The following is a 23,116-nucleotide window of genomic DNA, read 5'->3' on the forward strand; positions in this document are numbered from 1 at the left end:
AAATTAACTCGGGCGGCTCAAAAAAAAAGAAAAAGAAACAGCTAGCGGGCTAGTATTGGGCCCACAACCCATTTTCACGAGTGAACCCTATCTCTTTCCGTCCCTCAAATCCCCCCCCCCCCCCCCCCCCCCCCACCACCACCACCACCACACACACACACCTCTGTTTCTCTTCCCCCATTCCTTCTTGTCTTGCAATTCCGGCCCTTCTCTCGCACATCGATCTCGGAGGGTTCAGGTGACCTTCAGCTGCACCGCCGTGAGGAAGCCATGGTGGTCAAGCCGCCGCATCAGAGCTCGCCTTCCGCCCTACCATCTAATCATGTGTTGTTAAGATACAATCAGCTAGGTAGATTGCACTAGCTAGTACGTGATGTTGGCTAGGTGATTCGAACTTGTGTTGACCGTATTCTCTTAAGGGACCGGCTAGATGTGAGGTGACTGAATTTATAATTTGGGTAAGTCACTCTTTGATCTACCGTTAGATCAATGGACAGATGACGTTCATCTACAATGAAAAATGGCTGACCTAAATAATCTTTCTTTTGAGGGGTAGCTAGGTCAGCCATTGTTTAGGCTGACCTAAATAATCTATTTTGTGATGTTGCCTTCCTAATCAGCAGAGTGAATAGCAAAAAACTACCATATTACAGGTCATCGTTCCAAAAAACTATCGCTTTTTTAATCTTTTCAAAAAGCTACCACAAAATTGTTCTGCTGTTCCAAAACACCCAAATGACCATCTGATTTAGAATTAATCCCGTTTATGACAGGTCGGGCCCGCTACTAAACAGACGGTTTGTTGAATGTTTGTTTGACCGTTAACTTACAGCTGGGTCCCACATGTAAGTGCTCTCTCTCTCTCTCTCTCCCTTATCTCTCTTCTCTCTCCCTTATCTCTCAAAATCCCGAGCGCCACGGCCGGCGGAGCCACGGCCGCCGCCTGGTCCGGCCACCACCACGCCATGGGGAGCGCCTCTGGGCCAGCCACCACCACGGCCGACGCAGCCATGGCCGCCGCCACCAGGGTCGACCACCACCATGCCATGGGGAGCGCCTCCGGGCCGGCCATCACCACGGCCTCCGCTGCCAGGGCCGACCACCACCACGCCATGGACGGCCGCCGCCTACTTAGGACCGCCTCGCCGCTGGCCACAAGCAGCCGCCCCTCCGCTGGTCGCGAGCTCGAGCACGGGCGGGGAGCAGCCAGGGAGCTCGGGCAGTTCCAGCCCGCCGCGGCTGCTGCTTCCGGCTGGCCACGGCCAGAGCTGCACGGCCCTGACGAGCTCGCCGGCGTGGTGCTGGCCGGCTCCGGCAACGAGCTCCTCGGGAGGACGGGATTGCTTTAAAAAAAATCAAGGACCCGATTGCTTTTATATTTTGTTTTAGGGACCTGTTTGCTGAAAAAATACTTAGGCCCCACCTGTCATAACCTGCCAATGGTCAAACTAACGGTCAAATCAAATGGTCAACTTGACGAGTGAACCCGAGCTGTCATAATAACGTTTAAAGTTAACCAAAGTAGTCATCAGTGCGACACGGTAGTTTTTTCTAACAGCAGAACAATTTTGTGGTAGCTTTTTGAAAAGATTAAAAACGCGGTAGTTTTTTGGAACAATGACCCGTAATGTGGTAGTTTTTTGCTATTCACTCTAATCAGCATGTGGGCAATCCGAGGGCCTGACTTGAGTAGTATGCATGGCCAATTTTCAGCTATTTTCTCCCACAGTTTGTGTGCCCGTTTTCAAAGTGGCGGTGCCGGCGCTATAAACCTATGATGTCCAGTTAAAAAAAAAATCTATGATGTCAAGTACAAATAATTTGTAAATAATTAAAGCATGGAAAATGCTTGTACTGAGAGAGGTTTGCTCAAAAAACTGTGTAGTCAATTGACCGCACAGCCAAAGTTTGTAGCATGAAACGTCCGCATGCTCGGTCTAAGGGCAAGAGAAAAATAACTAACATGTCTACTTTACTAATCGTGAGCTCATTTTATTTCCTTTTGTATTGTTTAGACGAGGATACTTACGGTGCATGTGATTTGCAGATGAGTCGCCACGTACGTATAGTTTCGGCCAGCTAATCTTGGGACTAGATTAACCCTAATTAAAACAAACACAAATTTTAAAAGGGAAAAATGTTACACAACTACAACTTGGCATTGGTATTACCATTAAAGAGGAAAGAAAGTGAAAAATATTTAAAAAAAGAGTAAGAAAATAGTGTAGTAGTCTTTCCATAAAAAGAGATTCTAAGGAATTAATTAGTCGCATTGGTATTACCTTTAAGAACAAAGAAAATGAAAAAAAATAACGATAAAATTTGCCCACAATTAAGAAAAAAATTGCACTTTCTATGCCAGAATAATCTTATAATAGAGGAATTTTGCAAAAAGGAATTTTTTTTATGAATGAATTAGTGGCATTCATATTACCCTAAAAAATAAACAAAAGAAATAAAAACTAGAAAAAAGGAAAATAATGAAATTTTCTAAGAAAGAATGAATTAGTTACATTGGTATTATCCTTTAAGTAGGAAGAAAATAAAAAATTAAATACAAATAATGGTAAAATTATCACAATCTACAATTGTGTATAATATGCAAGAATAAGCATATACTACTGGACTTTTTGGGAAAAATAAGTTCCCTAAGTAGGAAGGAATAGTGGCATTGGTATTAAACTAAAAAGGAAATAAATATAAAAAGAGAAAAAAAATCAAAATAATGAAGTTATCTAAGAAAGACTGAATTTGTGACACTTGTATTACCTTGAAGTAGAAAGAAAATAAAAAATATATAAATCATGATAAAATTTGCAAAACTTGTGGTTTTGTATAATATGCAAGAATAAACATATAATAATGATTTTTTTAAACAATAAGTTCCATAAGAAGGAAGGAAATAGTGGCATTGGTATTACCCTTAAAGAAGAAACAAACACTAAAACAAAATAATAAAAAGTAAAAAAGTTTTCTAGGGAAGAATGAATTAGTGGCACTGGTATTACCCTTTAAAAATAAAATAAAAACTAAACTAATAATAACAAAATTTGCACACATTTTACACGTAAATTATGTTTTAAAAAATATATGCAAGAATAAGCATGTAATATTGGAATTTTCGCAAAAAAGTTCTCTAAAATGAAATAAATTAGTGTAATTGGTATTATTCTTAAATAATAAAGAAAGTGATTTTAAAAACAAATGATGACAAAAATTTCCCAAAATATGCACACAAAATTCGCTTTTTTTATAATATGCTACAATAAACATATAATAGCGAATATTTCACAAAAATAAAGTTCCAAAGAAGTAATGAATTAGTGGCATTGGTATTACACGTAAATAAGGAAGAAAATAAAATAAAACTCAAACATAATCAAAATAATGAATTATTCTAAGAGATAGTGAATTAGTGACATTGGTATTACCCTTTGAGAGGAAAGGGAATAAAAACAAAAATAAATAATGGTAAATTTTGCACACAATTTTCACAGTAAATGCATTTATTATAATATGCAAGATTAGACATGCAAAAGTGGAGTTTTCGCAAAAACAAGTTTTCTAAAATGAAACGAATTAGTATCATTGGTATACCCTTAAAGAAAAAAGAAAATAATAATAATAATAAATTGAACACAATTTACAAAAAAACATTTTTTAGAATATGCAAGAATAAGTATATAAAAGTGGTTTCATAGAACAAAAGTTTCCTAAAAAGGAATAAATTAGTGACATTGGTATTGCCTTTAAAGAAGAAACATAATGAAACAAAATCAAAATAATGAAGTTTTCTAAGATATAATGAAACATTGGTAGAAACAAAATGAAAAAAAAATTAAAATAAAATCAAAATAGTAATGTTTCCTTAGAAAGAATGAATTAGAGGCATTTACACGACATAATAAAGAAGGCAGAGAGAAGAGACAACGAAACACGCTCGGACAGTGGCGAAGCCATGCATGAGCTGTGTAGTGACTACACAGCTTTTTGGCAAAAACACCATACAATAAGTATATATCATGCAGAAAAAATTATAAGTACATACATATGACTACACAAGTTTAAATTGACTACACATGAATGAATTCCTGGCACCGCCACTGCGCTCGGACTCGTACATTCACATGATGGAGAAAATTCATAATTTTTTTTTTAATTTATAGGAAGATGAGCTTGCTCGCTTCATCTCAATTACTCTGCACTAGCAAGCCCCATTAATGATCTCGGCGGCCGCGTCACCTGTCCTGCACGCACTAGCTGCAAGTTGCATGCATGCACGGGGTAGTGTAGGTGTGTGTACATAGTTTAGGAAAAAGAATTTGACTGACCCTAATTGTCTTTTCAGTCGGCTGATGTATAGCTCAAGCGGTTTTTAAACACTTGTGTGGAATGGAGGATAAAGGTCGAGGGTAGACGAAAACGAGGATCATTGCCCACGGGTGCACATCCATCACGAAGTACCACGGGAGAATATCCTGTACTCCCAACCCCGACGGTGCTCCCGGTGCTCCAAACTCGGTATGACATTTTTAAATGTTCGAAAAAATCTGAAAAAAACCCAGCACATAGACACAACATCATTGTATGTTGTCACAAAATTTGAAATCAAAATCTGAAACATAGCTCGAGAAACATAAATGACAAATTCAACAGTAAATAGTACACAACATATGTTGAGCTTTAGATTTGGCCCATTATCACATTTATGTCAATATTGTCATTTTTGTATCTCGAGCAATGTTTTGAATTTTTTTTACAACATAAGTTGATAGTGTGTCAATGTGCTAGATTGTTTTTAGAATTTTTTGAACATTTAAAAATGTGCTACCGAGTTTGGAGCACTGGGAGCACCCTAAGGGTGGGAGTACCATATATTCTCCCGAAGTACCACTTCGGCCATGACAATGGAGCCGGTGGTGGCACTGCTTCCGTAGGCGCGTGCGAATTTAGCAGTCGGGGACGACGCATCGAAGACGACGAGGCTGTTTGCCAAGATAAAAGACACAATTTATAGTACTAAACCATAAAGCAATTTTAGTTAGGCTACTAATATTTTTAAGTTGAATGCTTTATAATTTGTACTAAGTGTTATCTTAGTTAGAGCAATGCTATTTCAGTAAAAAAAATCATAGTAGACACTAAAAAATCAGCGGATTGTCAAACCCACTGTAATATGTAAGACATATTTGACCAGAAAATCATAAAGTAATGTGCCAATGATTAAGTGACAAGTTCCTTGCGAACATCCTGTGTATTCTAGATTTGTTTATTTGCATGCGTCTAATCAAAGACCGCTATCAAAATATTTCGTCTATCATAGACTTTCGAGATCTCTAATAAGATATTTAAGAACACACACAAAGTGATATACATGACATTCATGCAATAGTTAGAAATTAATCTAAGAAGGTGTAATGTGTTCACCTTAGATATGTTTTAAGGTGTAATGTGTTAAAAATGAATTTTATTATAAAATAAAGTGTAAATTTACCATACTATATTACAATGTTTTTTATTTGATAAAAATATATGTAATAAGTACTAAAAAATAGTATAAATGATTATATTTATTATGATTAATGTTGGGCCGAATATTTGGTTGAGCCGGTCTCTCAGAGCGAAATGTGTAGTTTGTGCATAAGCGCCCTAAACTTCATAATGCCACAAGATATTAAACGCCAGCACGCCCCAAGATATCAGGCCTCGTGCTACTTGCTCATTTTGCCGTGTTGTTTAAGCTATGCCACAAGATATTAAACGCCTGCACCATCACGTCATCGAGCTCGCGGCCCGCGTTGGTCAGCGGCGACCTCTCGCCGGCCTAGAGGACGAACGCCTTGTCGCAGCGCGCCGGCGTGTCACGAACGTCCCCAGCAAGGTGGTCGCCTCCGACTCCGTCAGCCTGTCCTCGTCCCCGCCCGTGGCAAAGTCCTTGGCGGCGCGCCCCAGCCGGCGCACGGTCCAGGTGTAATCCTTGGCGCACTCGTCCAGGGCCAGCCGCCGCCGGGGCGACGTCTCGGCGGCCCGCAGCGTGGCGATGCGGTCGCCGGTGGCCTTGGCGGTCGCCCTGGCCATCCTCAACGCGATGACGGCCAGGCCGAGCTCGTCGGCCGTCGCGCTCGCCGGGTCCGCCCCCAGCGTCTTCACGCAGAAGTCGTAGTCCTGCGTCCCGCCGGTGCCGACGAGCCTGCACGTGTCCTCTAGCGCGCTCGCCCTCGCCGTGCGCGCGTGCTGCGCGAGGAGCAAGAGGACGAGGGCAGAGGAGAGAGCTTGGAGAGGAGCCGTGGTCATCATCTCAATTGTTTCTCTGTCAGACTCGACCTATATATAAGAAGACGTAGTAGGAGTAGTTAGAGGAATGGTGGCGCTATAACTTCGTGTTTATGGTTGAAACGTTTCCGTTCGTTGCTCATGCATCAAAGTAAAACCCTTTTAGTAGTTACATCACATTGAACAAAATTGAATGTATAATAAAACAGTTTTGTGAAGTATCCGTGGACTGAGACTTTGGATCCCATCTGAATGGTGGCGCTATAACGGACAACGTTCCACGGCCCATATAGCGTTGGATCCCATCTGAATGGTGGCGCTATAACGAACAGCGTTTCACCGCCCATACAACGTTGGATCCCATCTGATCCAACCGCACACGTTCACATATGTTTTTACTAGCCCCAACCAGCCACGTGCCCCCTACCTTATCTTCAAAAAGCTCTGTTGTCTTCTCCCAGCTATTTTCCTCTCTTTCTCCGAGCTCTCAACCTTGCAGGATGCATGTTTCATCTGTAGCCGCCCCAAGTCCTCAAGTCGCGTCCGCCGTCCCGGGAGAGCACTGGTATCTACGTCCACCGTCACCCCGCGCTCCCGAGGAAGCACCGGCGTGGACAACCATGCATGTTTTGTTATGCCTAGGTGTGGAACATGCAGCTGGCAATGCCAACAATGAACAAGATGGGAGCACTGACAGTGCCCCTAGTCCCTTGCTCTTGGGGGCAAAGCCAAAGAAAAGACTCACTTCCAAGTGCAGCCCTGCGATTCAGACTCAGAAGAGGCAAAAGAATCAGGAGGCTATTCAGAATGGGTCTCATGAGGAACCTGCAGCGCCCGAGAAGAAGAATCTAGCTTCGCCAGTTCTTTCAACCGATCAGAATAAGAAGAATCAAGGGACCGATCAGAACATTTCTCGTGAAGAACTCGTCATGACATTTGCCATGCACGGACACGCAACAAGGATGGTGGAACAAGGTGACTTTTGGAAGCTTGTTGGTGACCTGAATCCTGCGGTCAAGATTCCATCCCGCTTCGACCTGAAGAATGAGACCTTTAACTTGTTTGATCAAGAAAAGGCCAAGCTGAGGGAGAAGTTAACAGCCTTACCATGCCGTGTTTGCCTGAGTGCATATGTGTGGCACTACAGTCCACTGCAGGCATTCTTGTGCTTGACTGTTCACTATATCGATGACGAATGGGAGAAGCAGAAAAAGATCATCAAATTTAGCCCCGTGGATCCCTCTTGCAGTGCAGAAGAACTAAGTCGTACCATATTGCGAGCTATTGGAGAATGGGGTCTTGATGACAAGGTCTTCAGCATCATACTGGATGACGCATTCACTGATGATTCAGTGGCTTCAAATGTCAAAACCGGTCTTCAGAAAAGGAACAAAGTTGCTGCAAACCGGAGCTTGTTTGTGGCACGTTACGCAACTCATTTACTTGATGAGGTTATTCAGGTGGGGCTCGACGAACTTGACACTATCATGGAGGATACCAGGAAGTGTTCCAGGATGCATCCGACCCCTTCACTAGCACATTATCGCAAGCGAAGATACGCATCAGCGGATGATTGGAAAAAAGCACAGAAAGTTTGCAAATACTTGCAAGACTTCAATAGATACAAGGACTTGGTCCACAAATCGCCTAGCCCAGATAAAGTGTTTGACAAGGTGTGGAATGTGAAGGAAAAGGTGCTTCGCAACACTGACATTGATAGGTTCAAGACACGCGCCGAAGTCTTTTTACGTGACAAGGAGGAGGAGGGAATTTCCGTTATGCGGCGGAATATGGAGAAGAAGTTCAAGAAATGCTGGAAACTCTGCTTCTTGCATTTTTGCATGCCTATGGTCATGGATCCTAAATACCGTCTGGAACACATCAAGTCACGCATACAGCCCTTCACCGTGCCAAGTTCCTATACCGTGGATGGTGACATAGATGATTTTATTTGCGAGGTGCATGATGCACTGCTTAACCTCCATGGTGAATATTCAGACCAGGCCCAAGAACCTGACTGCACTTCTTGGTCTAAAATTAGGATGGGAGAGTTCATAGGTAGAGATATTCTGCATGAGTTATATCTATGTACCGAATATCCGTATCGTCAGCGACCACTCACTGAACTTGATGATTACTTGCAAGAGGCGCAACTGCTTCCAGCAGGTCACTCCAGTGTGCTCCGATGGTGGAAGGAACATAGCCTCACCTATCCTTCAATTGGTCGGATGTATTGGCACTACCACGCCGTACTGACTGCAAGGTAGCAGCAACGAGAACTGCGAGGCTAGTAATGTCTGGGTCGGGTAATAAAAACCGGGTTGAGAGTCTTGTCTGTATTCACGACTGGCTCGCACCTGCTGGTATAGCCTTGCTCTTGCTTCTCTTGATTTTATCTCATTATTATCTGATCAGTCTTTAATTAATAGCTGAAATCCTCATGGCTTTGTTATAGGTACTACTACAAGTGTGGAGTCAAATCTTCAAAATTGAAAACTTCACCATTCCTGAGAAGGTAGTAGTCATATGCTCGATGATAAGTACTCAAGTTCTCTCTGGTGCTTGTTTTGTCTGACTGAGTCCTGCAGCCCTGCTGCACCAGTTTGATGTATCGGTAATGGAAGTTCAGACTATATCTGGCCGATGGTAGCCACTTTATTAACTTTTCTATAATATGTGAACATTTCTTTTTCAAAATGCATGATATTTCTGAAATTAAAGATCATTTTCTAAAATTCCTGAACATTTTCTCCATTAACGATTTTTTAAATCTTGAACATCTAGTGTATTTCGCGAACATGGTTTTTAGATTATGAACTTTTTTCAAAGTTGGAAACATTTTTTAATGTCACAACATTTTCTGATTAACTATCAATTTTTGATACCATGATTTTTGTTAAATTCACTAACATTTTCTGAATTAGGGAAATTTTCTGAATTTGCGAGCATTTTTAAAAAATGACACATTTTTTAAATTCATGAAAAAATTAAATTCACGAAAAAAATATATTTGGAAACTTTTTTGTATTCATGAACATTTTTTGAATGTCAAACATTATTTGAACTTGAGATTCGTGAATAATTTTCGAAGTTAAAGAACAAAAGGAAAACACGAAAAAGGGCACCCCGCCCCACAAGGGAAAGTCAGCCGATTTGCACCACTGTATTCTACATGATGAATTCTACAAGAGAGTTATTGGATATATTCGTTTATTTTCAATTTTTTTCAATGCATGGGACCCACATGTCATATGGTATCACTTTGCTAAATCAAAATTATATTCTCTCTCATATCCGGTTGTATTTATTTGTATGCCGGTCCACCACAGTTCAAAGAAATAAATTGAGCTTTTTTTGGTACAAAAATCCATCAAACAATGCTCAGGCATGTTTATGCATAGTAACATATTTGACACATGCCATTCTTATTTTATCCAGCACTATTACTAAAGTTTTGTGTATAAGGTTTTTCCTAATAGTGCCCCCCCAAAAAAGATGTTTTCTTTTTCTATCCCCATAAATAACATAAACTTGCAGCCAAGACCTTGAAATTTTTCACTCAACACCCTAAAGCTTTCGTTTCCTTACAAACAAGTACAAACTTTTGACAAGTCGTGGGGGTTTCGGCTAGAAATTTCGGTAGCATAACGTGTCGAGAATAAATGCATCCACAACGGCACTGCTTGAGCGAAAATCAATTTTTGATGCTAGAAAGGATCCCTGGATTAAAACATGAGTGAAAGTAGTTTGGCAGTTGGCACCAAACATGTCAACATTGCATGGTTATTATAACTGTAGAGTTTCCTGAATGCTATTCTATATGCAAAATCATGACACACTTTGTTACTAGTCCCTTTGATTCTCAATCTGTGCAAATACGTGTCGTATAAATCCAGTCTAGTATGTCCTAATTACTACTGTGAATCGGTTTAATCACCTAATGCGCCTAGACAGAGAGAGTAGTCCTTTTGGACTGAGTGAAGAAGACAGATCAGGTCTGGTTAAATCCAGGCAAACTTCGTGTTGGGCCTGTTTTTGGGTCGGGCTTTTAAAAGCCCGACCTTCGTTTCTCAAGCCCAAGCCTAGCAAAGCCTGAAATACACTCTATTTTTTAAGCCCAAGCGTGGCCCAAAATCGAGCCTGAAGCCCAAAAGCCCGACCCAAATCCTATTTTCTAGTGTACATACGTGCAAGCCTGGCCCGAAATAAAAAAAGAGAAGCCCAAGCTCGGCCTGAACTACCTTCCGGGCTGTAAAACAAGGCCCAAGCCTGGGCCGGCCTGGGTTTTTCGGGCCAGGTTGTCCATGCCCGGGGTCTAGGTCTGGTCTTGGCATTTCAAGATCGTGCCTTGCAAAATCCGGCCCAGCCCAGCCCAGTCCACGCCCATCTGGCCGTTTCCATCGCTACAACCAACGCTCTCAATTTTCTTGAAGAAAAGAAAGGCTAAGAGCATCTCTAGCAGACTCCGTAAAAAACCCTCAGCTGTAAAATAACCGTTGTTTTACAGCGTAAGGTGGAAAAAGTCCATACCAGATACCACAAAACTCCTTGTCCTGTAAATTTTTTACAAGCCCCCCCTAAAATAAAGGCTTCGACTCGTAAATATTCCGGATTGGAGGCCATTTTTGTAGGGATATGTAAAAGAAGAAACGGTTGGTGGGAGGGAACTTTCCGAAAAAGGCTTTCGCCTCGCTTTATATATAAAGCACGAACCCAACAGCCCAGTATAAACGCACGCCACCACAACACACCCACACACCCAAGGCATAATACATAGGCGCTGAGCGCAGCAACACCACCCCTAGCACTACCACCGCGAAGAGATGAAGCCGCATATGACGAACCGTGGGCTCCAAGGCGGCGCCTTCAGGAAGGATACGACACCGGAGCGCCGCCACCGCCCAATCCGATGATCAGAGTTTTCCCTGGAGCTGCACGATGGGCAATGAGAGCCGCGACGACGCCTACAAGAAGGGGACGAGCTACGCCGCCGCCGGTCCGTCCGAAGATAGAACAGGTTTTCACCCCGGCTAAAACTCACCGCCACCGAACGCCACGCCCCGGCGACCATGCCGCCCACACGGCCATGGCCACCGGGCAGCACCAAGCCACAGCCTCCGCTCAAGAGAGCCGCGCAACCACCACCAGGGCCGCCGCCCCGGCATCCAAGACCTTGACACCCCCTCATCCGAGACCTGCCGCTATCCCAACCAAAGAGACGAGCGGAAAGGTCGCACCTTTCGCACCCCTGGGCGACCCCCAGCGCCGAGACCCAATAGGTCGGCCACCAGGCCTCCATCGACCCGTCCTGCAGCACCGGGCGCGAGGCGAGCTCACTCCCGCAACACCGTGCGCGAGACGGACTCAGTCCTGCTGCACCGTGCACGAGACGAGATTAGTCCTGCGGCACTGTGCGCGAGACAAGGTCGGACCTGCGCATCGAGCGCGAGACGACCGATGGACCGCAGTTGGGAGAAGGCCAGCCCTTCGCCAAATATAGCGACCGGACGACGAGGATGGGGGGCCAAAGGCCGATACAAGCCACCTACGGACGAACCGATGCCAGGACGAGCCAGCCGTCGCCGAAGCCGACTTGCCAAGCCACCATGGAGCCATCCACGGCCGGAGCAGCGGCCACCCCGGCCTCTGCCCAACCCGCGCCGCCCGCCGAGCTCCAAGCGTCAGAGCCGCCGGGCACGCACCCGCGCGTCGAGCCGCCAAAGGGTAGGGACGCCGCCGAAGTCCCAGAACATGGCCGATCCAGGTTGGAGACGGAGATGCCCAACTCCCCGGAGGCCCCCGCCGCCACGGGGCCACCACCACGAGGCCCACCACGCCGCCGACCAAGTACAGGAGCCACGCCGCCCACACCCACCGGGCGCCGCCGCGAGCCCCACGCCGCCGCCACCTGCCCGCCGGAGCGCTGCGAGCCAGGCGGAACCGGGCCAGCTCCCGAAGCAGCCAGCCGCACCACCCCGCCCCGCACGCCGCTGGGTGGCCCTTGCCATCTTGGCCCGCGTCGCCCGCCGGCCGCCTGCCCAAGCACCTGCCCGATCCAGATCTGGGCCGAGGTGCCCACCGCCGCCGCCCGAGCTGGCACGCCCTCACCGAGCCCTCGACGAGCAGCCGCCCGCGCCGCCAACCCAGGCCGCCGCCGCCGCGCAGCCCTGGCCGCCGCCACGCCACGCCGTCCTGCAGAACGGCGCGCCTCCAAGCCAAGGATCTGTCCCGCGCCAGCCCGCCGCGAGGAGGGGGGAGAAGCCCCGCCGCCGCCGACGCCGGTCGGCCTTTGCCCGGCTACGCGAGCCGGCGGCGGCGAGGAGGGGGGAAGGAACGGGGGGCTAGAGGAGGAGGGCGCTAGGGTTCGCCTCGCCGCTCGCGGGAGCGGACGAGACAAACGGGTTTTTTTTTCGTCGGGAGGGAACTTTCATCTCCTGCCATGGTGTTCCGGTGAGCCCCTGTCGCGTCTGCTCGATCCTCCCCAACCGCCTCCATGCCACCTCACCATAATACCTCGACGCCGGCAACCACCGGACCCTAGGAGGAGACGATGGAAGTGGCGGCGCTGCTCCATCCTCCCTGCACGGGGAGACGACGGAAGTGGCGTAGCTGCTGCCACTGCCGCACGCCGCATGAGGATTTAATTGCTTTTTCTTTTTATGTGTGTGAGGATGTTTTGTGCTATTCTACACGGACCCTTTTGTAAATTTAATTGGTTTATACGGAATCTATTTTGCGGACAATACAAATTGTATAGTAAAATCTCACAAATTCATTTTAGGGTAAAATTGTATACTGTTTTTAGAGGACGCGGTTTTAGCGGATCCGTCTAAGGCTGTCAAAGGAGGCTGTTTTCATCCTCCCAGATCGCACTCTACCCATCCATGGCTGAATCGGCCGGCGGCGGTGAGCCCCGGCTCCCCGAGGAGCTCGTCCTCTGGGAGATCCTGACGCGCCTGCCGGCGAGGTCCCTCCTACGGTGCCGCGCCGTCTGCACATCCTGGCGCCGCAGCCTCACCTCCGACACGGGCCTCCTCCTCGCGCACCATCGCCACCAGCCGGCGCTCCAGCTCGTCACCACCGGGGACGACCTGGAGGGCAGGATCGACGCGCTGGACCCCCGCGCCGGCGAGCGCCGCCCCGTCGCCCGCACGGACCGGGCCGCCTCCCCCATGGACCTCGTTCTGCTCGCCGCCTGCTATATAGGAATGGCACGGTATGAATGGAACGCTCGCCTCAATCTTAAGCGGTAATGGTAGTGTCGATGAAACACCATTGTTCGATGGGTTGTCAGCTGTGGTGTTGCTTCCTGAACTAGATAATTCTCAGATTGAGTAAGATGCAGTAGTCCATGCCAGCCAAGTTCATTGCTGCTTAACCCGAGTAAGCAGCTCTAGGCTCTTAGTTGACGATCCTTATTATTCCTGGTTATCTGTGTTCAGTGTCAAGCAGAATCCACCGAAACTTGGTCTTCTGAAATAAAATGTTTATGTTATGCCTTTCATATCTTCAGGTGTATAGATTCCATCTCATATATAACGCTTCTATGATAGGATAGCAAATTATATGATAATTTGATCTCGACATAATCATATTCTACACATGGTTTTACAGTTTTGAGGCATATTCTTTTTGCTGTGAGTGCTTCTTTCAGTATGTGTTTTGCATATTGTCAGTGTCCTAACCATACTTCTAATCTTGTTATTGTTTAGCCTTGTCTTTCGTTTAGTCCTCATTTGTTTTACCCCATTACTGGTTACCTCACATAATTTGAAGTTTTGAGCTAGCACCTAGCAAACTGTTCGGCAAGAAATTACTATTGTGTGCTCATTTGGTCCCCTGTATGAACAACCTGATAGAATAATAGGATGATGTTGCCCATCTCACTGTAAGCCTGCTATCCTATAGGAGTATTTCACATGTGACTGTAATAACTCATTTTTCTGTTTTTGCTATCTTGATTGATTTATTCTCTCCAGTCTCCGCAGCAAAATAGCCAACCCTAGGTCTGGATCAATGTCGGTTTCTTCTTGGTACAGCTTCATAAACCATTTCCCTTCTTTCCAAATGCTTATGTTGCGACACATATGCTTCATGAACTCTTGATTTTGAGCATCTTTTCGTGCTGCACATGTGTGCTCTTGATTAAACTGTTGTAGCTGCCCAAACTAAATGCCTCTTAATATCAGTCCTTTGCTAAATACCTACTACTTAATGTTTGTATTTGTTTCATACAGGTATAACCCTACTCTTACTGTAACAAGTATCAATGTTGTGTTAATCGATATGATATCTGAGAGTCATCTTCATCGGAGGTTTTTGTTTCGAAAAATATCGGTTCCTGCTTTTCACCTTATTTTTTGACTGTACCAATTTACGCACTTTGGTTAGATTTTCTTGTAAATCTGCGAAGTTTTTGACATTATCCTGACAAACATTTTTCTATGATATTCTTTCTGGTGGTCTTGAGATATACCACATGCATTATTTCTAGGAATAGGACTGATTATACCCTTAAGCCTAATCCCTGGATGAACGGCACCAACCCAGTAACTTTGAATCCATTTAGCCCCGTCTGTCAGAAACAAGGCCACTGTCATCTGTGAAACAACGTAACCCTGGATGGTTTTAGAATGACCAAATCTAAACTCAGGTAGCAGTTGAGAGAATCAAAACGTTTTTATCCAATTTTCATCACCCCTACAGGCTGAAAGTGTGCGAACAAAAGGTGCTGGGATCAAATGGTTACTTATTAATTTGTTTTCTGCGCAAAATCCCGTGGTTTTCAAATGTCAGCTTGCTTATTAATTATGTGTAAATATACAGTTTACGTTCTTTCAGTCAAATACAACCACTAAAATCCCAGCTGCACTGCAGCTAGTTGTGAATGAATCGATATCCCAGCCTATGATGAGGCTATATGCTTGACTGTTTAATTCTTATTCCCGAAATTAAACCACAATCAACATAGAGCAGCAGAGCGGAAAGGAAAACACAACAGATAACAGATGACACTTGCTCAAAACACAAGCCCTGACTCCTGGACGATGCGGTCGAGCTTGTCCCCCATCTCGCGGCTCATGTGGTTCGCCCAGTCCCCTACCTCGCCCTTCCTGTAGAACACGTATTTATCAACGTGAACCTTATTCCTGTGGCTGACGCCGCCGACGTGGTTCACCTCCAGGCCGGTGAGCGTCTCGAAGCTGCACATCCTCGCCACCTCCTCCGCCACGCTGGAGCCCTCCTCCTCCTCGGTTAGCGGGATGCCGAGGAAGCTCGCGAGCCTCCTCACGACCTGCGCCGGGTCCAGCTTGATCTCCTCGTACTTGAGGAAGAGGACGGTGTCCGGCCTGGCCACGCTCTGCTCCCAGTACTCGAGGCAGTGGTCCTAGAAGGGGCCGTAGGGCGAGAACCCCTCGCAGAACATACCGAAGGCGTTGTCCATCGACGGGCCGGCGCTGCCGCGCCGCACCGCCAGCTTGTTCTCGAAGTGCAGCCTGGAGACGAGCGTGTCCTTGGGGTCCCGGCACAGGTACACCACGCGGCATCCCAGCGACCGCGTCTCCGGCGGGAGCAGCGACATGGGCATGTGCGTGGCGAGGAGCCTCGGGACGGGAGCGCGCCGAGGTCGACCACATGGCCGCCGGCAGCGCCAGGGATCTCGATGTAAGGCACGAGGTGATGCGGGTGGCGGGTGAGGAGCGGGTGGTCGGCGGCGCCGAGGCCGTGGCGGGACCGCGTGGCGACGGTGAAGGCGAGGGCCTTGAGCCAGGTGGTGCCACACTTGGGCTGCGTGGCGAGGACGACATCGTCGGCGCGGGGCGCGAAGGCCCGGCTGGCGCGCAGGACCCCCTCCAGGATCCTCGGCTTGAACCAGTAGCCCTTGTGCTGGATGAGCGGCTGCGCCCACCCCTCCCTTGATGAGAGCGAGGAAATGAAGTCCTTCAGGCTCTCATCGGATGGGGCGTCGTCTACCGGTGAGCTCATCGGTGGAGCTGCTGCTGCCGGTTGAGGGGAGACGAAGCTAGCCATCTTGGCTATGAATGGGTTGGTGCGATGACGACATCGAGTCATTATACACTTTATTACGGAGGGAGCAGGATCACGTGGCGGCTAAACTAATTAGAAGTAGAACACGACGAATCGGAGCACATGGAGAGATGGCTCCCTCCAGACTCCATCTCCCTGCACATGTATAAAAATGAAGCACTCCAGTTGTGACGCATGCTCTCGCAGTAATCAGATCCTGCACTCCAAAGTGGGGAGACTATAATAGAATCTAGCCTTCAGGTGAGATGGTAAGATCAACCCAAAATAATCATACTTAGGCAACTCAAAAAATTCTAAAATTATCTGACAACATACCTATGGTGTATGCCTACAACTCCAAAATAAAAATCCGTTCAAAAACCAATTTACAGTAAGAGATAAAAAATGATAAATTCAACAGTGAATAGTGCCAGCTTTGCATGAATAGTATTTGACTATTCACATCCGATTTTGTCTTTTTCGTTTCTACAAGTGTAGATTCAGTTAGGAGCTGAAACTTTTTGAAGCTGTAAATCATACTTACATGGATGTGTGTCTGCAAATATTTTCAGAATTTTTGAAGATGTTTTGTATTAAAAAAAAATGATCTCATTGGTCTCACCTAAGGCTAGATCCTATACCAGTGTCCCATGTCCCTTGAGATTGCAGCCAAAAAAATTCTACTGTATCCCAACCAAAATATATATCCAATTACATCTACTAGTTAGTTAATTAGATGACATAATTGAACTGAACTCTAAGAAGATGCAACAAACCAGGACAAAGATTTCAAGATATATTACAAGGGAGGGATTATATCATTATGCGGCCATGCATATGCAATAAGGGCGTATCCAACGCCGACTCTCAAAACGCTCGCAAACGTTACGGACCGCGCTCTCGAGGTATCTGCTTTTTTTTGCCCGCTACACGAAACTTTTGCATGTACATTAGCTAGCTGGTGAGAGAAAACAGTGCTATGTCAATATGCTTAGATGATGGCAGACTCACAGGCAGCACAGAACAAACAAAACAACCAACAACATAGAGGACAAGACAAAAAAATGGGGAGGAGGTACCAGCTGCCCTGGTAACATTGTTTCAATTTTCATTTTTAATATTTTCGTCTTTTTACTGTATGCAAGATAATAGCCCTGAGTGACATATTATCAGTGGACTAATATAAATGTTTTCCTAGTTCTGTTTTGTTAAACTTGCAACCAAACATGTCTATCCTAACACGCAATGTCACACGCCGCAATGCCCTCGCAACTGCGATTAATGCAATGTGGTAGCAACTATCAACTCCCGTAAACAGGAATATTAAAAGCATGACATGTATTTGGCCTTGACATTATAAGAGATCAACTTAGATAATTATATGCTTGGAATGCTGACATGATCATTTTAGTTAACATCTGACAACTTGCATGTACCATACACACATCATATACTATATTTGAACTTGTAACATGTAACAGACTAATACTAATGCGAGTGATTGGTGGAGTAGTTAAATAGGGATTAACGCTTATCACAACACATTGCCAGAGCAGGAGCCTATACCATGGTCTTGGCAATCCAACCAAGAAATTTTACCTAGGGGAACCGGACCTAGGGGAACCGGCGTTCACGGTTACCGTGGAATTAGTTAAATGCCTCTGGAAATTTTTCAGACAATATTTTAAATTATTTTTTTAGCATATGATATATTGGTATTGAACTATTCTTGTACATAATCTACATGATAAGATGTTGGACGCTAACCTGTTGTAACATCAGCTATCATGTCGCAGGTTCGGCCCCTTCAAGATGCTTTTCTTTTTTGCATGTTTTGGCTACTAAAGTCGAGAAAACTAGAAGAAAAAGAATGAACGACCAGGAAGTCAAAGCTCGGACACGTAGTTGAGTACCGACTCGATTTAACCACTACCGCACTCCAAGAATTACCTTGGATGAGAGATGGTCCTGTATTTATCTACACCTTGAGAATTTAAATTCAAGTTTATCAAAATAAAATGCGCATGCAACTATCCACTCCCGATACAAAGAATACAAAATCCATGACTTGTATTTAGCCCTGACGCGGTAAGAGATCAACTTAGATAATTGTTATCCTTTGGAATGCTGATATGAACTTTATAGTTAACATCTGACAACTTGCATGTACCATACACCTAACATATACTATATTTGAAGTTGTAACAAGTAACTGACAAATTCTAATGAGACTTATGGGTGGAGTTGTTAAATTGGGAAGAAGACTATTCACAAGGTGTAGAGCAGGAGCTTGTACCAAGGTTTTAGCTACCCAACCAAGATATTTTACACAGGGGAACTGGATTCACGGTTACCGTGGATACCACCAAATATCACTCAAATTATTTCAAGCAATATTTTAAATTCATTTTTAGCATATGAAATATTTGTATTGAACTCTTCTTGTACAGAATCTATATGCTAGATCCGCAAAAAAAAGAATCTATATGCTAGGTTGTTGGGTGCTAACCTGTTATAACGTCAGTGGTCAGGTCACAGGTTTGACCCCTAATAGCTGCTTTATATTTTGCACATTTCATTGACTTATGTCGAGAAAACATAAAAAAAATGCACAACCAGGAAGTTGAACCTCGGACGTGCGGTTGAGTAGTGAATGAGTTTAGACATTACAACACTTCAAGAATTATCTTCGATGAGAGATGATCCTGTATTTTTTACACTTTTAGCTTTTAAATTATTTATTTCCAAAAAAATATTGGGTTGAGAGGCCTATTTACCGGGGACAGCGAGAAACATAAAAACCACCCGGTATCTGATTTGTTTGCTTGGTACCCAGAACCTTGGCATGTACACCAGCTAGTTGGCGAGAGAAAATAGCACTACGTCAATATTCTTAGATGGTGACGTACTCACAGCTAGTACAGACCACACAAAACAACCAACAACACATAGGAGAAGACAGAAAAGGGGGAGGAGGTATCCACGCTGGAAGGGACAGCTGCCCCTGTAGCATTGTTCCATTTTATTTATTTTTTGTGTTTTTCCATGAGATGCAAAATAACACCTCTAAGCAGTGTGTAATACACCCTTTCCTATATATTTTAGAAACATGCACAACCAGCTATAGGTCTTTCCAGACAATGCTAAAGCATACGCTGTAAGGTCTTGTACAATAAAAGGTGCTTAGAGAAATAAACCGAGTTTTTCTTAAGCACAAGTGCTTATTTCCATATGAGGGGTGCCTAATTAGGCATCCACCCTCTAAAAATAAGCATATGTGCTTAGAGAAAATCTGGTTTATTTCTCTAAGCACCTCCCTAAGAACCTTCTATTGTACAATGCCTAACGAGCTAGCAACTACGATCGACAAAATGCGCATGCAACTATCCACTCCTGATACAAAGAATATAAAATCCATGACTTGTATTGAGCGTTGACGCGGTAAGAGATCAACTTAGATAACCGTTATCCTTTGGAATGCTGATATGAACTTTATAGTTAACATCTGACAACTTGCATGTACCATACACCTAACGTATACTATATTTGGAGTTGTAACAAGTAACTGACAAATTCTAATGAGACTTATGGGGGGAGTAGTTAAATAGGGAAGAAGACTTTTCACAAGGCGTAGAGAAGGAGCTTATACCAAGGTTTTAGCTACCCAACCAAGATATTTTACACAGGGGGTACCGGATTCGCGGTTACCGCGGATACCACCAAATATCACTCAAAATATTTCAAACAATATTTTAGCATATGATATATTTGTATTGAACTCTTGTTGTTCCGAATCTACATGCTAGGTTGTTGGGCGCTAACATTTTGTAACAACAGCGGCTAGGTCACATGTTCAGGCCTACTGGCTGCTTTTCTTTTTGCAAATTTCGCCAACTTAAGTTAAGAAAACAAAATTATGCATGACCGGGATCTCAAACCTCACATATGTGGTTGAGTACCGACTGGGTCTAATCACCACAGCACTCGAATAATTACGTTGTATGAGAGATCGTCCTTTACTTATCAACAGTTTTGGCGTTTAAATTCACGTTAAAAAAACAATGTTTGCGTAAGAGGCCTATTTATGGGGGAACAAGAGCAGGAGCTTGTGCCAAAGTTTTGGCTATCCAACTAAGAAATTTTACCAAGGGGTACCAGAATTGGTGGCTACCATGGATTCCGCCAAATACCGCTCAAAATATTTCAAACAATATTTTGGATTCAATCATTTTAGCATATGATATATCGGTATTGAACACTTCTTGGACAATCTGTATACAAGGCTGTTGCTTTTTGCACATTTCGTCGACTTAGTCGACAAAACAGAAAAAAAGAATGCATGATCAGGAAGTCAAACTTCAGACGTGTGGTTGCGTACAGACCGGATTAACCACTACGACACTCGAAGAATTATCGTTGGATGAGAGATGGTTATGTATTTATCTACGCTTTGAGAATTTAAATTATTATTTTTCTGAAAAATGATTTCTTTTGCTAGGCCTATTTAACACGGGCAGTGGGAAACCGGTACCCAAAACCTTTGCCGTCTACATCAGCTACTCGGCGAGAGTGAAAAATGCACTATGTCAATAAGCTTAAAAGACCGCAAAGTCACAAGAATCACAGGCCGAAAAAAAAAACACCAGACAAGACAAAAAAAAAAGATGAGAGCTAGATGGACCCAATTTTTGTATGGACAATGATTGCTTTGGGTCGAAGCTGGTGCAACAACCAACCCACCATTTCGCACGCATCCTAGCGTCTGGACCCATGAACCATTGTCATTCTTCCTCCTCCCATCATCCTTTTCTTTTTATTTTCTACCTAAACGTCATCCTTTTTTTTTCTCCATGGCTACCCCCCTCCAAGGTCTGGCGCTGCATGCTGTCGTGGACATTCTCACCTTTCACACGCCTCTTACTTGGTCTTCCTCCGTCCATCTTCTCTCTCAGAAATACCTCAAAAGTGCGCGACTTGAGCAGTTGCTCCAGCTAGTAATTCTGGTTTTAATTTCCTCAACAAAGGTATGGTTTCTCTTCCCAGCCCTGGTTGATCTTAAATTTTTGTGCTTGTTCCTTGCTGGTTCGAGCGAGTTATTGTCTTGATCGTTGAGATGTCAGCCTTTGATCCGTGGTGCAGCGACTTTCGCTCGGCAGGTTGACTCTCTCTGCTCTCTACTCCAGCCTCCGGGTCTATAAGCCGCGGATCCTAGACGGGAAGACCTCAAAAACTGAGTGAGCCAGCCAAGATAATAGCCCTGAGTGACATATTATCAGTGGGCTAATATAAATGTTTTCCTAGTTCTGTTTTGTTAAACTTGCACAACCAAACATGTCTATCCTAACACACAACGTCACACACCGCAATGCGCTCGCAACTGCGATTAACGCAATGTGGTAGCAACTATCAACTCCCGTAAACAGGAATATTAAAAGCATGACATGTATTTGGCCTTGGCATGGTAAGAGATCATGTATTTATCTACACTTTGAGAATTTAAATTCAAGTTTTTCAAAATATAATGCGCATGCAACTATCCACTCCCGATACAAAGAATACAAAATCCATGACTTGTATTTAGCCTTGACACGGTAAGAGATCAACTTAGATAATTGTTATCCTTTGGAATGCTGAGATGAACTTTATAGTTAACATCTGACAACTTGCATGTACCATACACCTAACATATACTATATTTGAAGTTGTAACAAGTAACAGACAAATTCTAATGAGACTTATGGGTGGAGTTGTTAAATTGGGAAGAAGACTACTCACAAGGTGTAGAGGAGGAGCTTGTACCAAGGTTTTAGCTACCCAACCAAGATATTTTACACAGGGGTACTGGATTCACGGTTACCGTGGATACCACCAAATATCACTCAAATTATTTTAAGCAACATTTTAAATTCATTTTTAGCATATGAAATATTTGTATTGAACTCTTCTTGTACAGAATCTATATGCTAGGTTGTTGGGCGCTAAACTGTTATAACGTCAGTGGTCAGGTCACAGGTTTGATCCCTAATAGCTGCTTTATGTTTTGCACATTTCATCGACTTATGTCGAGAAAACAGAAAAACAATGCACAACCAGGAAGTTGAACCTCGGACGTGCGGTTGAATAGTGAATGAGTTTAGCCATTACAACACTTCAAGAATTATCTTCGATGAGTTATGGTCCTGTATTTTTTTTTTACATTTTTAGCTTCTAAATTATTTATTTCCAAAAAAATATTGGCTTGAGAGGCCTATTTAACAGGGGCAGCGATAAACATAGAAACCACCCGGTATCTGATTTGTTTGCTTGGTACCCATAACCTTGGCATGTACACCAGCTAGTTGGCGAGAGAAAATAGCAGTACGTCAATATGCTTAGATGGTCATAGCAAAAATAAATAAATGCTTAGATGGTGACGTACTCACAGCAAGTACAGACCACACAAAACAACCAACAACACATAGGAGAAGACAGAAAAGGGGGAGGAGGCATCCATGCATTGTTCCATTTTTTTTGTGTTTTTCCACGAGGTGCAAAATAACACCTCTAAGCAGTGTGTAATACACACTTTTCTATATATTTCTGAAACATGTACAACCAGTTATAGTTCTTTCCAGACAATGCTAAAGCATACGCTGTAAGGCCTTGTACAATGGAAGGTGCTTAGAGAAATAACCCAAGTGTTTCTTAAGCACAAATGCTTATTTCCATATGAGGGGTGCCCAATTAGGCATCCACCCTCTAAAAATAAGCATCCGTGCTTAGAGAAAATCTGGTTTATTTCTCTAAACACCTCCCTAAGAACCTTCCATTGTAC

The 23,116-nt window shown here is 44.3% G+C and overlaps 3 protein-coding genes and 1 pseudogene across 3 annotated transcripts; 2 read left to right on the forward strand and 2 right to left on the reverse strand.

Moving 5' to 3' along the window:
- Positions 1 to 5,802: 5,802 nt before the first annotated feature.
- Positions 5,803 to 6,294, reverse strand: LOC109733192 (uncharacterized). The gene has a single exon (XM_020292383.1). The coding sequence runs from the start codon at positions 6,292 to 6,294 to the stop codon at positions 5,803 to 5,805; it is 492 nt and encodes a 163-aa protein (XP_020147972.1).
- Positions 6,295 to 6,893: 599 nt separating this feature from the next.
- LOC141040640 (zinc finger BED domain-containing protein RICESLEEPER 1-like) lies at positions 6,894 to 8,540 on the forward strand. Its single transcript, XM_073506757.1, has one exon. The coding sequence runs from the start codon at positions 6,894 to 6,896 to the stop codon at positions 8,538 to 8,540; it is 1,647 nt and encodes a 548-aa protein (XP_073362858.1).
- A 4,387-nt stretch (positions 8,541 to 12,927) lies between these two features.
- On the forward strand, positions 12,928 to 14,723 carry LOC120974363 (uncharacterized). The gene is made up of 2 exons (XM_045233736.2): positions 12,928 to 13,489; positions 14,511 to 14,723. Exons 1-2 carry the CDS (start codon positions 13,158 to 13,160, stop codon positions 14,635 to 14,637), a joined length of 459 nt encoding a protein of 152 aa, XP_045089671.1. The 5' UTR covers positions 12,928 to 13,157; the 3' UTR covers positions 14,638 to 14,723.
- Positions 14,724 to 15,083: 360 nt separating this feature from the next.
- Positions 15,084 to 16,471, reverse strand: LOC109733183 (cytosolic sulfotransferase 5-like; annotated as a pseudogene).
- Between the last annotated feature and the right edge of the window lie 6,645 nt (positions 16,472 to 23,116).

Source organism: Aegilops tauschii, chromosome 2 (genome assembly GCF_002575655.3).
Source record: "Aegilops tauschii subsp. strangulata cultivar AL8/78 chromosome 2, Aet v6.0, whole genome shotgun sequence".
Taxonomy (NCBI): domain Eukaryota; kingdom Viridiplantae; phylum Streptophyta; class Magnoliopsida; order Poales; family Poaceae; genus Aegilops; species Aegilops tauschii.

Bases quoted from the DNA above. Each gene is read 5' to 3' on its own strand.
- LOC109733192 (XM_020292383.1), bottom strand. From the start codon at position 6,294: ATGACCACGGCTCCTCTCCAAGCTCTCTCCTCTGCCCTCGTCCTCTTG.
- LOC141040640 (XM_073506757.1), top strand. From the start codon at position 6,894: ATGCATGTTTTGTTATGCCTAGGTGTGGAACATGCAGCTGGCAATGCC.
- LOC120974363 (XM_045233736.2), top strand. From the start codon at position 13,158: ATGGCTGAATCGGCCGGCGGCGGTGAGCCCCGGCTCCCCGAGGAGCTC. The intron at 13,490-14,510 runs GTATGAATGGAA...TGTTTCATACAG, and splicing joins TGCTATATAGGAATGGCACG to GTATAACCCTACTCTTACTG.